This window comes from Thalia democratica, chromosome 7 (genome assembly GCF_965202585.1).
Source record: "Thalia democratica chromosome 7, ktThaDemo2.hap1.1, whole genome shotgun sequence".
Taxonomy (NCBI): domain Eukaryota; kingdom Metazoa; phylum Chordata; class Thaliacea; order Salpida; family Salpidae; genus Thalia; species Thalia democratica.
Window position 1 is genome coordinate 52,503,767 of NC_139171.1, and position 16,198 is coordinate 52,519,964.

The 16,198-nt window shown below is 24.0% G+C and overlaps 1 protein-coding gene across 1 annotated transcript; it reads right to left on the reverse strand.

The window, feature by feature from the left end:
- Positions 1–972: 972 nt before the first annotated feature.
- Positions 973–13,954, reverse strand: LOC145841563 (somatostatin receptor type 3-like). The gene is made up of 7 exons (XM_082948918.1): positions 13,933–13,954; positions 13,505–13,655; positions 13,070–13,232; positions 11,673–11,854; positions 11,266–11,341; positions 10,352–10,570; positions 973–1,068 (listed from the first exon to the last, which is right to left on the reverse strand). Exons 1-7 carry the CDS (start codon positions 13,952–13,954, stop codon positions 973–975), a joined length of 909 nt encoding a protein of 302 aa, XP_082805044.1.
- Between the last annotated feature and the right edge of the window lie 2,244 nt (positions 13,955–16,198).

Genomic DNA, 16,198 nt, shown 5'->3' on the forward strand with positions numbered 1-16,198 from the left:
ATTTACGCATTAATTAGGCTTTGAAAAAAGGAAAAAAAAATTATTTAAAATTTTAGTTATCTAAAAAATGACAATTGTTTAAACAGATATTTATTATCAAGGCAATTATCTGAATAAAACATTATGAAGTTACAATGAATGGTCAACATTATGAAGTTACAATTAATAGTCAAAACAGAACTAAAGAAACTTTTTTTAATTCTAGTTTTTTTTAGTTAATCTAAATTGTTATTATTATTATTATTATTGCAATGATGGATTATTCTAAATCTGGATATGTCATATTTCCTAGCACAATCTCTATTATTTATTAGATGTTCTGCAACTGAAGATCTTTTTGCTGCGTTTTTTGTTGCTATTGTCTTTATTTCAGGTTCTTGTTCGATGAATTTCAATACACAAGCATCGAACAAGAACCTGAAATAAAGACAAGAGCAACAAAAAACGCAGCAAAAAGATCTTCAGTTGCAGAACATCTAATAAATAATAGAGATTGTGCTAGGAAATATGACATATCCAGATTATTATTATTATTATTATTATTATTATTATTATTATTATTATTATTATTATTATTATTATTATTATTATTATTATTATTATTATTATTATTATTATTATTATTATTATTATTATTATTATTATTATTATTATTATTATTATTATTATTATTATTATTATTATTATTATTATTATTATTATTATTATTATTATTATTATTATTATTATTATTATTATTATTATTATTATTATTATTATTATTATTATTATTATTATTATTGTTATTATTATTTTTATTATTATTATTATTATTATTATTAATATTATTATATAATAGAAAAATAAAGAAATCAGTTTCTAAATTAGATAAGATGAAAATTATAAAAACTTTATTTTTTTTCTCTATTGTTTTTGCCGAAAGTTATTGAATTTTACAGATATTTATACTATCTAAACTAAATATTTTTAGTTTTAAGCGATTATGTTCCATTTCTCACATGATACCACATCCTGTGGTAACTTGTTCCACATAGACTTTGCTCTGTAAAAAATGATCCTTGCCACTGACTGTTGTTAAAATTATGTTTACATTAATTTTTTTAATATTTTCTCTTAAGTGATATTTATTATTAGAAAAACTAATAAAACTTTATATTTGCCATTAATATTTTTATATAGCGTAAATAAATCAAGTTTCCATATTCTATATTTTAGAGCAGCGGTTCTTAACCTTTTTTCATTTTTTACCCCTTTTCGGAAGGAAATCACCAAGTTTACCCCAATATAGAAAATAGTGGTTAATTTTAAAGAAAAAAACTAAATTTTTTGAATTTTAAGCTTATAAAATACAGATATTTGTAAAATTTGAAGAGTTTTTAATTAAAAAAATTATTTATTAATTTAAAAGATAATTATGATTATTAATTAACATTTACACACAATTTGTGATAGAGAAAAATTATCCCCGGCAGTAAGTTTGCTCCAGGTTAAGAATCGCTGGTCTTGAGACTTCAATTCAAGTTTAACCAATCTATCATTATATGATGTATTGGACATGTTACAACGACTACATATAAAATGGATAAAATTTCTTTGCACAGACACAATTTTGTTAATGTCTTTTTTTAAGTAGGGTGACCAAATTTGGGTATTTTATTCAAGCTTTGGACGAAATTATATTTTAAATAGTTTTGTCAGAATAGTAGCTAAGTTAATTTTAAAACTTTTTGATACTTGATAGGATGAAACTTGTGCAACATTATATAAATAATTTATGAATTTTAAACTTCCAAAAATATATGTTTACAAATCCTTAAAAACTTTAACTTTTGGTATTTAAGTCTGTTTACTTTAGTTTAACTGCAAAAACGTTGTATAAAGCTGAAATATAAGTTGAATAGTGTAGAAGAACATTTTGAACAATTTTCATGCAAACTAAAATATTGTAAACTTTAATAAAAAAAATTTAACAAGTTGATAATATTAAACTTCAAAAAAAATGTGTTTAATGTTTCGGATAATGATGTTTTGAATAGTTTAGTTTAATAAGTTTACAAAGGTAGTAAAAATGTTTATCTTTTAAACTAATCAATAATCATAATTGAACTCAAAATGTTTTTGTTGTTAAACTATTCTAAAGTTTTTACTGTTTAAATACCTAGCAGTGTACGGGTGTCAGTGCTTAAGTACAGTAAAAAAATTCCATACAATTAGGTAAAAAATTAAAAAAAAAAAATAAAAATTTAAAATATAAACAGCTCTTGCTTAAAAATTTAAGCGTTGTAAAATAAAACTTTAGCTTAATTTTCGTGCACATATATATCAAGAGCTCTTCTTGTAAAGTAATAAAAAGTAAAACAAAATCATAAAATCGATAGTTTGTTGTAATACACCGTAGCATCGTGACTTGTATTAAAAAAATGATGAGAAATTTTCACAAGTACACCGCTACACGCACCACAAAGTATTGATATTGCTGTTAGACCTGTTATTTGAGCTGTTATTTGAGTTTTTACTGTTTAAAAACTTAGCACTGTACGGGTGTTAGTGCTTAAGTACAGTGAAAAATATTTTATTACTACTTAATATATATCTTTGATTTTATGTAAAATTCCGTAAAATTAAGTAAAAAAAAAAAACCAATAAAAAGTTTAAATATAAACAGTTCTTGTTTAAAAATTTATGCGTTGTAATATAAAACTTTAGCTTAATTTTCGTAAACATACATCTAGAGCTCCATTCAAAGAATAAGGAAAATAAACGAAAATTATAAAATCGATAGCTCGTTGTAATACATCGTAGCACCGTGACTTGCATTAAAAAGTTGATGAGAAATTTTCACGAAACACTTCACAAAGTATTAATATTGCTGATTAGTAAAAAGACTACTGTGTTACTATTAAATGATGTACTGATTTTTGACATAGTTTTAAACGAACCTAATCATCATATAATAAATTATTTGGTATTGAACAAAACGTTTATGTACAGCTATGCCTCCTTAAAAAAATAAATTTCCTTGTAGTTGCTATTTTCAGTATGTTGTTTTTCACTTATTTTTTTAAAAGGAATATAGCCGTATTGCAACAAACATTAGTCGTTTCATTTAATGTAAGTAAAATTTTCAAAATAAAATAAAACAAGTATTGTCAGGAGACTTGTTATGGAACACATTTTTTGAATTGATTTTTATTCGTTTGTCGAAAAGTACGTAAGCACAAAAATTTATTTTCAATCTCTACATATAAAATATAAAAACACAAACCGGTTTTGATAAGACTGAATGTAAATTTTAACTCGAGTTAAACATTCTCAAAACAGTTACGTATTTTTGTGCAACTCTAACTTAATAATTCAAACTATGTTAAAATAAGTTAACTTAAAAATAAAAACCGATGTGTACGCATTAAAACTGGAGTTTTAGTTACAGGTTTCCTAAAACTACTACTTCTGTTTGTGAATAATGAAGTTTTCAAGAGTCTAACATTGATAGTTTAAAAATAAGAATGTAAGAATTAATCGCTTGTGGAAGGCATGCTTGTGATTTATTCTTTTATTTTATTCAAAAAGTGAATTCTCTAAGCTTAAGAATTATTACACAAAACCAGATAATTTTTTTTTACAGAATTTAAGTGTAAAACTTTACTTTTTTATACCTCTGTTTCTATTATTTGTTACGTCGATTACTTAAAGAATTATTTTTTTTACCTTTGTATTTACACCGTCATATTCAACGGTATAAGTTTTATAAAGAAAGAAGAAAAGTATGTATAAGAAAAAACAAAAACATATTTGTACTTAATCGTATTAGGTCTCACTTAAAAAAAAAGTTTAAAAATCAGAAAAGTTTAAAAAAAGTGTCTAAAATAAGCTCACAAGTCAAAAACATAGTAAATAGTTACCGTGACAACCATAATTTGCTAAATCCATCATTGCTCTTCTAATTAAGTAATATTGCAAATATATTGAATAAAATATTATCAAGTACACTTTGTGGTAAGAACTATTGTATAACATAGCTAAAATTGTTTTCTCTGCAGTTACAAAGTTGATTCTAATTGCTGGTTATTTGTTTTATTATGTTTTAATTTTAGCATAAGCAAAATATGTTTAGGTAAAACAAACAGAAATGCCTAATGAAAGTTTTCTTCTCATATATACAATCATAATTTACTGCCAAGTGTATCTTATATACTTCGCAAAAAAAGTTATGTTTTAGAACTTACATCCATAATTAAATTGATTTTGAACAAAAGTATTTTTCATACAAAAAAAAAACAGTGTTTTGCCCTGCTCTTGAACTAAAACTAAATTCCTTTTCAAATAGAACTTAAAGTAGATTTTTTATCCATCTCAACTCTTTAAACAAAAATTTAATTACTATTGAAGAGCCTTACAAAGCAAAACATTTTTTATAAAAGTTTTTGTTTCATTGAACTCAAGTTGAGAGAGCTCTAATTATTACTCTTAAGATAAACCAAAAGTGTAATTTTGTTCTTATAACGATTTAATACATTAAGCTTAACTTTATGTAGTATAGTTTACAAAATTTATCTTATTATATATATACACGCATATCTTGTATATTTTTCAATATTATAGCAAATTTTATAAAGTCTACTACGCTAAAACTAAAATTATTAGACTTTTAAACGTAGATATTAATTATTTTAGTGGTAGTTTATTAATTTAAATAGTTAGTATTTTGAACTGAAATATTAGTATTGTTATCGTAATAGAAAACTACTTCTTTCTAGTGATTGAAAGCTGTTGGAGTTTAACTTGAAATAAAGTTTAAATGTAAAAATATTCTAGTTGAAGTTATCTAGTATCAAATGAACCCGTAATATTTTCAACTTGTTGTCATTTTCAGCTTACCATACACCACTAAAATTTAGTTAAAATGCTTAAATGCAAGGTAATCAAGAAGTTAACAGCCTCTTAATAAAATTTATAAAATATATTTAACATTAGTTTTGTGTTAACTTTCAATAGAGTACTTTGTTAAAAAATCTGCAGGTTAACAAACTTTTAAAAATACAATCCTTTAAATCTACGTCATAGGTCTGTAGCGGTGTATTAGTAAGGAGAAAAGTTTAGAGAAAAATTCGTCTACGAGCCACAGTAATAAAAAAAAATTATAAGAAATTTAAAGAAAACGTTATTTGATGATCACTACTGTTTGCTCACAACCGTGACTTCGGGTTTTTTGCATTACATATTCTGAAGTCGTTTTCAATAAATAAAAGTTGAAAAGTTAAAGGGAAAACTGGTTTAGCATTTAAGAAACTAAAATTTAAACTAAAAACAACTATCTAAGAAAGGGTGAAAATAGTATTTAAAAAGCATTGCTGTCTAGATATATCTATCTAACATTAAAGTTTGAAAACCTATTAATAAACTTAAGCTAAACTTATTCTGAAAGAAAAACATTTTATAGAACATTTAAAAACGTGTATATCTTAAAATCAAGCTCCTTATACATTTTTAGAAACTTATTCGATTAACAAATGAAAAAAATAATTAAGAATTTCTTCTCCAGAGTCAAAGGAAACAAGGTTGAAGAAGTGAGCAATAACAAATTTTATTTCTTGTAAAAATTGTGCACACTTTACAGAGTGTGTAAATTACACCTCAACCTTACACAGTCTTAATTCAATAATTTATTTTAAACATGAAAAAAAGCAGTTACAATTTGTGAAGGATTAACAGTTTTCAAAATATTGTCCAACAAAATGAAACATAAGTCTTTTGTTGAGCAGATAGAAACAAACACATTAATTTTTATAAAATTATAAGTTTTTAAAGATAGCTTTTTGTATCTAAAAGTGCTTTTAATCAACGCAGATATATCACTGATCCAAAGTTTTAAAAACATTAATTTTATTAGCTTTCGTAAGACCGATAATTTTTTAAATAAATTAAGTAACCCTTCTAACTATCTACAGTTAAAGGTTTCTCTTTGTTTTAAACAACCTTATTTACATACAAATTTTTAAAAACATTAATACTGTATTTAGGCTTGTTAATAACTTAAACTTCATTAATATATTAGTAAATAAATTAACTTTCTGTTAGTTTTACTAATATCTATAGATAATATTCTCTTTTTAGCATATTAGCTTAAAATTTATTAACTTGATTTAAGTTATAAGATCGTCTCCCAAGGCTATTTAAAAGCTTTGTACTTTACAAAAATTAAACAAAAATTCCAAATAAAGTAAAGAAATTTTTTTGCATCTTGTTTACTTAAAATTTTTTGGGCAAGAAATTATTACATAAACTTTAATAATCCTAAGAATTTTATTTAACTAAGCCATTATAGGAACCATTTTTAAACGTTTCAAAACAAATAAATTAAAGTAATTCCTGTTTTTATAAACCACTACGTAGTAAGAAAGACCTTAGAAATTAAATGTAATTTTTAAACTAGAGTTTAGTTTTAGTTATGGTTCTTTTTTTTAATTTATGCTTCTCAAACTTTACATTTAAGAATATTTTAATGTATTTATATTTGCAGAAAAAAGACAAATGTTGATAAAATAGTAAAAAGCTGAAAATTTTGATTATACTTAAGTTTTGGTAAACTAAGTAGTAAAGACAAGTACATACTTGTTTGTAATACCTTTATACCAATTTACATTTTTATACAATTGTTTTCTACTAGGAATTTGATAAAGATTAAACATTTCAATTTGTTTAAAATTTTCATATGCGTTGTAAAAGTACTTTTAATGTTGCAATTCAAGTTTTGTTATTTTAGCTAAATAATCTAAGAAAAACATGCCATACAAACTTTCAAAATATTTGTCAGTCCTACGTTTAAATTGATAGCGTTTTGTTTTTAATTAACCTTGCAAAAGGATTTTATCTCTTTATTTTTCTATGTAATTAAAAATCTTAAAAGTAACAAATTGACAAGGTGAAGTTTTCATTAAAACTATTACATATTATATGAGGCTTATTAATCATATGTAAAATATTACACAATTTAAATTCTAAACTAAAAGGCAAGTAATATGCTGTGTAAGGAAAATTGTTTTAAGTTATTAATACTGTGAGTTAAATACTTTATCGTTATTGTATAAAATATAGAAAAAAAAAAGTTTTTTGTTGTGCAAAAAAATGAAACTTCACAGTGCTTTTTAAAAGGAACAAACACTTAGGTGCTTAATTTTTGCTGTCTTGAGATATTCCACAAGATGCCATAGATATAATTTATCTAAAAATAGAACAATGTAACAGAAAATGGACAAGCAAAATTTTAGCTATAATTTAATACAAAAAAATTACAAAGGAAAACAGATGCTGTTGCTTTTTTTATGACGTTTTTATTTAAATCTACTTAAAACCTAAATACTAAGCCTGTTTAGACGAACTACCAAAAATGATATTCAATAGTTGCAAACCATATAACTAAAGTTTTGATTACTTATCAAATGACTTGATTTTGCTAACAAAATTTCACTAAGATAAAATTGAACAGTCAAAACAATAGTATTTACTTTAATAATCTTTTATCCTTATAAATGCAAGATAATAAGCGTTTAAATATGATCTTTGTTAACTTATACTAGACGAAATCGGTATTGAATTTTTTTAAAGCCAAAAGACTGATTGCTAATGAAAAATGAAATCTATACTTAGCATGCTAGTTTGATGAAAATTTAGTGATTGTTTTCCAATTAAACGTCATTAAATTTTATTATAAAAGAATATGTTGCTTGTACACCTTATTTAAACAATTAAAAGCTAGTTCATGGTATTTTTATTAATTTTTTTTTTTAATTACTAAATGTAAAATAAATCATTTTATTTAGTACAATAGTTTCAGGCTGTTATTGTTTTATACTTTATTTAGCTTTGATTTTTTTGGTTTATAAAAAACTATGGTTATAATTACAACTAAATAACAAACTTTAACAAATTACTAAAATTTTGAAACACTAATAGCTAAATAGTTTCAATCTTTAAAAGGTGTTAAACTATTTAATATCTTGAACCGAAAAGAAATGTTTAAACAAAAAGGAAAGACTACATAAAAAGTAACATTAAACAAATTATTTGAAACCTTTGCATTTATTTCAATTTTCTTTTATAACATTAATAGTTAAGAATAAAGTTTTTGTACAAAAAAAAAAGGTTTTTAACTTTAAATACACAACAATAAAACAGTATATAATTCGTTTTGATATGCCGATTCAAAAGATTAACAAGTCGTAGTGCTTCGCTGGTTCTTACAGTACATTAGCTTTTATACAAAATCTGGTTGAGTATGTTTTCGCTATTTATTCATTATCTTTTTCATCGTAGCTCGAAAGATAGCTTATTATCTCTTACTTTAATCAACGCAAATAGATCAATGGCCCATGGTTTTCTAAACAATATTTGTATTAGCTTTTGTAAAATCAATAACAATTTTAATAAATTTGTTTTTTAGTAAAACATTATATCTTACAATAATTCAAATTTTTGTGGTTTTTTATCCAACTACTTACATTTAAATTTATAAAAAAAAGTATACATATGTCGATGTCTTTTTTTAACTTTGAATTTGTTTCTCTTTTCAATTAGTATAATGTTATACTTTTTTTTTGATTAATAAAATAGCACATACATGATATTTATGTTTTCGATAACATGAGTTTTTTGTTAACCTAAGAAAATGTTAAATTGCCATAAGTTTAGAACTTCATTCTTAAGTAATTTTTATATAAAAATAAAAAAATTAACTTACTTAAACAGTCTTTTAACCAATTTTCCTACTTAACTTAAAGATTTTCTTCAAAAGGACGAGAATTTGCAATAACAACAAACTGCTTTTTTCTATAGAGTTATTAAAGATGAAACTAGATATAACAAATAACTTGTTTATAGTTTGAAAAAAAGTTAATAGTTAATTTTCATTTTAGGTTTAATCATATTTATAAAAGTTTCTATTTTTCTATAAATTTTAAGTTCAATAAACTAAATAGTAACAGCGTTTTAGTAAAAATACTACTTTAAGTAATTAAAATTTTTGACCTAAGCAATATTAATATTTTTTTATGATAATAAATCTTGCTAACTTCAATGGCTGGGAAGATTTAGAATAAAGAGTCGCTTTCGTATGTTTTATATTGTCATCGATTTTTTTTCCACATGTTACTTTGCATTTGTTTATTCGACCCAAGTTATTAGCTACTGCTGATCGCTTATTACTAAAAAATAGTTTTCAATAAAGTAGCATAAATGTTCATATTAGTAATACAGTTTTGAGATTCAAAAGCGAAATGTGTTAATTGCATTTAAAAACAAAATGTATAAATTTAAATTCAAGTAAATCAAAAGTTTTTGATACACTCTTTCAGTAAATAAGTCTAAAGAAAAACAAAAAAAGCATTAACTAACTTCCATCGTTTAATGAAATTTGTACCATAAAAGGTGTAAATAAAAGGATTGATTAGTGAGTTTAGATATCCAAATAAACTTCCAGTCATGTTCAAAATAACACAGATGTATTCCTAATGAAAAATTCTACTTTATAGTGTTTGATAAATAGTTTAGAAATTTATATTGTAATTTAAGTTTAGTAGTAGACTATATTTTTTTAAAGTATTTTTTCTACACATACTTTAAGACATTTCGTTATTGACTAAAAAACTAAAACTAAAATGTTGGAAATGAAACTTTCTGAAAATATATTAACTTAAAACTTTTCTAAGGGAAAACGTTAAAACAACCGTAAAATTATCAGTCCGAATAATATTTTGCTAATAATCTAAAATTTATTACAAATTGCAAAACACAGTGTAACTTTTGACATAAATTTGATTAAAAATTATGCATTTTCTTTTTAACTCAAACATAAAAACATCGAACAAAGACAAAAATCAGTTGAAAAATATTTTTTATACTTGTGTAACGACTATTAAAAGTTTTTTTTATCAAAAAAGATCAATGGTTCTTTCAAACTTACTTTTAATTGTTTTGTAAACATAGTGTAGCATGTAACTGCAACGAAACATTTGTATTTATTCTACGTAGTTTGCAAATTAATAGCTATTTTAATTTACCTACTACTGAGAAGTTTTTTACTATAAAGTTTTATTTAATTACCAAGGGTTTACATTAAAAGTAAAACTCCATTAACAGGTAGTACTACATTTACTTTGTTTAAGTTTAAATAAACTAATTCATTCAGTTAAACTAAACTTAAGAACTAAGTTACTTTTAAAATAGTACTATTTTTTGTTGTACCTTTATACTTTCAACTCGTACCGTAAAACCTAGTTTTTAAAACTGTACGAATACTAAATCATACAAAGCAGTAGAACTACTACATAACAATTTTACTAAAACTTTTAATTACCTTGTTTTCTTCTATGGGGATTCCCTTTAAGCGAGATAAGTGCATCACGTGTTGTGGCATCCAGCAGAGAACAAATGTGACTACCAGAGTCGCGCATGTTGAGTTAATTCGTTTACTGAATTTCGAACCTTTCAAATGTTTTCTGTCGAGGGACTTGACCTGTATAGAAACTTTGTTGCTCTTAACTGGTCTTTCGTTCGGCATTTCTGTTTGTTTCACCTAAAATGAAATTTGTTTATAATAAAATTATTATAAATAGAGAAAACTCTACGAGCTTTCAACAAGTACAACTTAACTGTGTATGTAGTTACAGAGAAAATACTATTTTACAATACTTGTTGTTACGTAAGTGAACTTAAAAATATTTTGTACAAAACGATTTTAGCTAATCTTAATTGCCAGACTGGTGATTTTTAAGTAAAAAAATTAAACTTTAACTAAATCGTCAATTGTATTAGGTTTAGTTAGACATAAAAGTTAGACAAAAAATTATGTTTATGAACATAAAAAGTTACAAAACAAGTTTTGTCTAAAGATACTAATTACTATACATTAGTACAAACCTTTTTAACGATAAGTCCATACGTAATCGACATTATTAGTATTGGAAGCATGTACAGAAAGACAAAATTAATTTTTAGAAATGTCTTCCAACTTTCAGAAGTATCAAAGTAGTTGCAGTATTTAGAAATACCAGTTGAATCGTAAGAAACCAAACTTTCTGAACTAGTTTGATTGATAATACTCTGGCCAACATGCATTTTAGTAAAATCAATCACACTATTCACTTCTTTCTGGCCGCTAAAATAAATTAATTTAAACTTATTATAATGGTTAAAATAAGTTTCACTTTTTTACTTGCAGATTGGAGCTTTTTGTTGCAGTTGTAAAGTTTTAATACCGTCCATACAAACACTTTTGTTTTTTGATTCAGAACACCATTCTGTTTCGTTTATGTTGCTTTGAATAAATGGTTTTGGAAACTCAAACCTGTAACATTTATTTAAATCTATATTTATGATCAATTTTAATAACTTTGTTGAAAAAACGAATTAAAAAGTTACAAACTTTTTTTTCATGTTTTTTCATTATCAATCATATTTTTAGTAATACAGAGTTTAGCATAAAAGCCTTGAATAAACTAACAAAACTTCGTAGTTCAAGTTTTCAAATTGTTTAATATATGTTTGAACGTATTAACAATCATAACTATTTTAGTTTCATTTATTATGATATTGATTTAAAGGAAACACTTAAAATGTTATTAAACTCTGTCAAATGTTGCTCAAAACTTTTTAAGTCCTTACAAAGAACTACTCACTTGCATCTGCAGTTGGGGGAAACACCTGAATTGTGAGTGTTAGTGATGACGGGTGTGCAGCTCACTATGGCAACCGCCCATACACACGTGACAACCGCGCATGCGGACCACCCTTCCCGGAACTTTTTCAACTGCACCGAAAATGAGTGGCACACTGCAATGTACCTGTCCAAGCTCATCACCTGATTTAGTTTGTTTTGTTAAAAAAAAACAGGTTTGTTGTTTCTGGACTAACGGTTCAATTGGTTCAAAATTGAAATACACCTATAAGTTTTTCAATACACTGTGTAAACATATCGAAGTATAGAAATATTTACTAAGAGCTTACGTATGATTTTAACAAATATTTACCCGAGTTAATAATTTTAATCTTTTATGACTATAAGAAAAAATATACTTGAACAGGTGTATATACATTTTTTATTTTCAAAAAGCTGATAAATGAATATTTTTTGAAAAAAAAAATTCAGCTGTTTTATACAGCTGCGTTTAAAAAAATATAATTTGTATGTTAACAGTTTTGGTATTTTAAAATTATTTTTGAAGTTAAATTATATACTTTGATAATAACATAAATTTTTAGGTGCATGTAAAACGTATTTTAATGTTGGTTTTTTATAAGTTTTAATAAATAAATATATCAGTAGTTTCAACAACTAAATTTAATAATACTTCTTTGACAGAAGGATAACAAAAATTTTGAGCTCGCCTATGTGAATTAGGGATCGGGTAAAATTTGCACAAAGATAAAACTGCATGAGAAGACAAAATTGCACAAAGGGTCAGTTTGCACAAAGATACTTTTGAACGAGTGACAGTTTTGCACGGAAAGTCATTTTTGCACGAGAGTAAAAAATAATCAAAAAGAAAAAGTTATAAAATAAAAATAAATTAAAAAATATAAATATATTAATCAAAAAAAAAAAGGAAAAAAGCTACCGACGAAGGGTAAGTGTTAGGGGTAACAGTGATAGTAAGAATAATCTAAAAAACAAATGATAAGTAATATAAAAACAAAAATAAAAGATTATTTTTAAAGATAAAAAAAGCAAAAATAAATTACCGACCGAGGTTAAGGGTAAGTGCTAATAGTGATAGTTAAAAATGTATACAATAATTAAATAAAACTATAAAAATATAAATTAATTATTATTAATTATTAAAGCATTATTTAGCATAAACTTTATTAAAGTCGACAGTTTTAATCTAAAATAATTAAATCTACGGTTTTTTGTTTAGAGTATAATGATGGAATTAAAAGAAACAGGTATGCCTAAACTAATAATTTTAAACGGAAAATTGTCAAATTAAATAAACATTTGACTAAGTAATTTTTAAAGTTTTCCCAAAATACTCATGTTAACGTTAACAAGCAACGAAATTCCCAATTAACTCACCACCAAGAACAGCACTGAAGCATTGTAATTCAGATGACAGAGCGTTTCCTTGGCAACGCAAACAAAATCGGGTAAGTCCCAATGCAGATAAATGTCTTCGTATATTTTGAACGGAAGGGTCAACAAGAACAAAGTGTCAGCTATTGCAAGTTGAAGAACGTATCTGAAATGTTTAAAAATAAAAACATTACTGTTGTTCAAATGAAACTATTTGTAAAATATTTAAAAAGTAATCATTGAACTTTATCGTGCCAAAAATTGTCAAATAAAGAAAAAAATAATGAAGTATGTTCAAAATTTATTAACCTATTAATGACAGTTTTAAAGTAATTTACTCTATAAACAGTTATGATGTTTTTAGTTTAATTTTCAAATAATAAACTTATTATCTTTTACTTTAACAAATAATATTTGCTTAACAAGTATTGTACTTACATTTGTAGCACGGACTTTTTGTAGTCTTTAAGAACTAAAACTACATAAATACTTAATATGTTTCCTACCAGACCAATTATACAAACTAAAATAGAAATAATTGCTTTTGTAAGGAATATTCCAGACATACTGTATTCATTTACCATGATATCTGTGTGAATTTTGAACATCAGTTTATTTTATTTTTTTAAATTAATCTTTTTATAAGAAAATATAAACTCAAGCAAACTAGACAGTTTATAGTTTATGCTATGTTTATCATCTAAAAAAATATTTTAATTCAAATAAAATAAGCATAGTCTAAAACTTTAATAAAAATTTACAACTTTAAAGTTTACAATTTTAATAAGAATGTCTATTAATGCTTAAATTTTAGAAACTAAAACTTTCATTTTATAATTTTACAACAACACTAACACAAAGCATACCTGTCTTGTTTTCAATCTCCATCTTTAGATAATTACTTTATAAAAGTCCTTTACAGTTCTTTATACAACTATAATCTAGATCACAAAAGTATATGATATAGCAAATAAACAGTTAAGTATTTGTGTTTAAACTTATTTTCTATCTAAAACGCTTTTCAAAACTTATTATACATAATATACGTCATTTGAGGCACTGATATTTACGGTACGTGATAAAATAAAACAATTATATAATTTCTCCATCTTGAGCACAGTAATGAAAATAAACTTTTTTTATGGTTTTATTAAAGAAATCACTAAAACTAAGTGTACTTCGAAAATGACTATTGCAAGTATATATTTTTACTTTAACTTTTTTTTTGAAATGAACCTTTTCTGTTATATAATAAATTCAAAAATCTTGTTGAACTAAAACATAGAAAAGCGATGTAAACATTTCTCAGCAACAACATACTTTCATAACTTAACATATGCAATTATTACTAAAACTTATTGATTTTTACAATTTTAACATAGTGAAAAGTGCAGCAACACTAGCTTGAAACATTAAATGCTTTTAGATAGAAATTATACATCTTAGAATGGAAGAAAAGCGTTTCATTTGCATTAATTTATCAAACAGAATTAACAAGTTCTTAGAAAATGATAACACGCTTTTAAGTCTTCAATAAGCAAAAAAAAAACTAGCAAATTTTTTATTGTAAACATGTTTTAAAATTTCGTCACAAAAAAGCAAAAAAAATAAACCAAGATTTTTTGAAGGTGAATCGGCTCTATTTTTTTTTTCTCGGATACCAGTTGGTAATATACTTGTTAATGTTGTAAAAAGTTGAAACTATTATTTTATTTTTTTTACTCTTAAATACAAACAAAATTTAAACACTTCTAAATTAGAAAAAAATTAACATATTTTATTTTATAAAATTAAGTTTATATAAAGAATATGACAAAATAATTTTACAATATTAAATGCTGACGTTTTTATCGACTAAAAACTCACTAAAAACGAAATAAATTATAGTTTTTCTGTATTGTTTACATGAACTTACTATTACACTATCATAAACTAAGCCAGCTTAAATTAAATATGTTCCAAAATATTAAAAGCTATCATTACTGTCGACCTGGATTAAAACATAAATCCTAAGCTGCTAGTTTATTTAATACCAGTGTTTCTTTTTTCTTTCTCGCGTGAATTGTTTTTAAACTGAGAGAATCTTTCTTTTTAATAAATAATAATAGAAATTTATAGACAAAAAACATGTATGTTTTTGAAAAACATTTAACTCTTACACTTTGTTTTTTGTTCTATTTCGTTCAAGTTATTTACACCGTTAATAAACTTTGTACTTCACAATTCAGTTAAAAAACTTCAGTTTTAGTAAGCTTATATCAACTTAATTTTCGAAAACTCTGTTTGTGGTTATAAAAATAGTACTCTTATTATCCGTAAAATATTACAAAAGGTTAAATTGATTTATATTTTTTAGTATTTAACACATTATTCTGTTAGTAGTGAGTACCAGATTGTATTTACTTTTTATAAATCAGTTTTTTTATAATAAAATTTTCAGTTACTAAAAATATACTGTTTTAAAATTTCAAGAAGATTAACAAAATTAGAAATCTAAAATGATAAAAAAATAAATTTACTTTTTTTCTTTTTGATTAAATTAATTCAAGTTAGTTTCTAAAAGTACTTTTAAGTTTGTTTTTACACTTTATGTCAACTATTTTACCGAAAATAAAAAATAAAACCATGTTTTAGACGTAAATATAAATTGACCAAATTAAATTCTTTCTTACAGTTAACTAACATTTCGAAAAATTGTTTGACCTATAGTTATAGCTCTACCGTTATGTTTATTATTTAGTATATTTAAATTTTTGATATATTAAACATTTTAAATACAATATAGTTAGAAAAATCAAACCGAAAAAACTAAAACTTAAAAAATCTGTACAAGAAATCTTCTTGTTTGCATATAGTAAACTTAACACTTTAACAAAGTTCATTTAAAAAGTATGCAAAAAACCAGTGGATTATTTGTTAGTAACACAGTAGTCTTCTTACTAACCAGCAATATTTTTGCTACACTTTGCTACACTCTACCTATTTTTTTTGTGAAAAATTCTCATCAATTTTTTCATTCCATTCATGGTGCTACGATTTATTACAACAACCTATCGATTTTTAATTTTCTTTAATTTTATATTTTCAAAAGGAGCTCTTGATAATTTCGCACTTTAATTAAACTTAAGCACA

What these genes read in the sequence shown, in the direction of transcription:
- LOC145841563 (XM_082948918.1), bottom strand. Translation starts at nt 13,954, where the DNA reads ATGGAGATTGAAAACAAGACAG. An exon ending in TCCCCCAACTGCAGATGCAA is followed by an intron (nt 11,342 to 11,672) that starts GTGAGTAGTTCT and finishes TAAATGTTACAG; the next exon opens with GTTTGAGTTTCCAAAACCAT. An exon ending in CTGAATCAAAAAACAAAAGT is followed by an intron (nt 10,571 to 11,265) that starts GTTTGTATGGAC and finishes ATTTCATTTTAG; the next exon opens with GTGAAACAAACAGAAATGCC.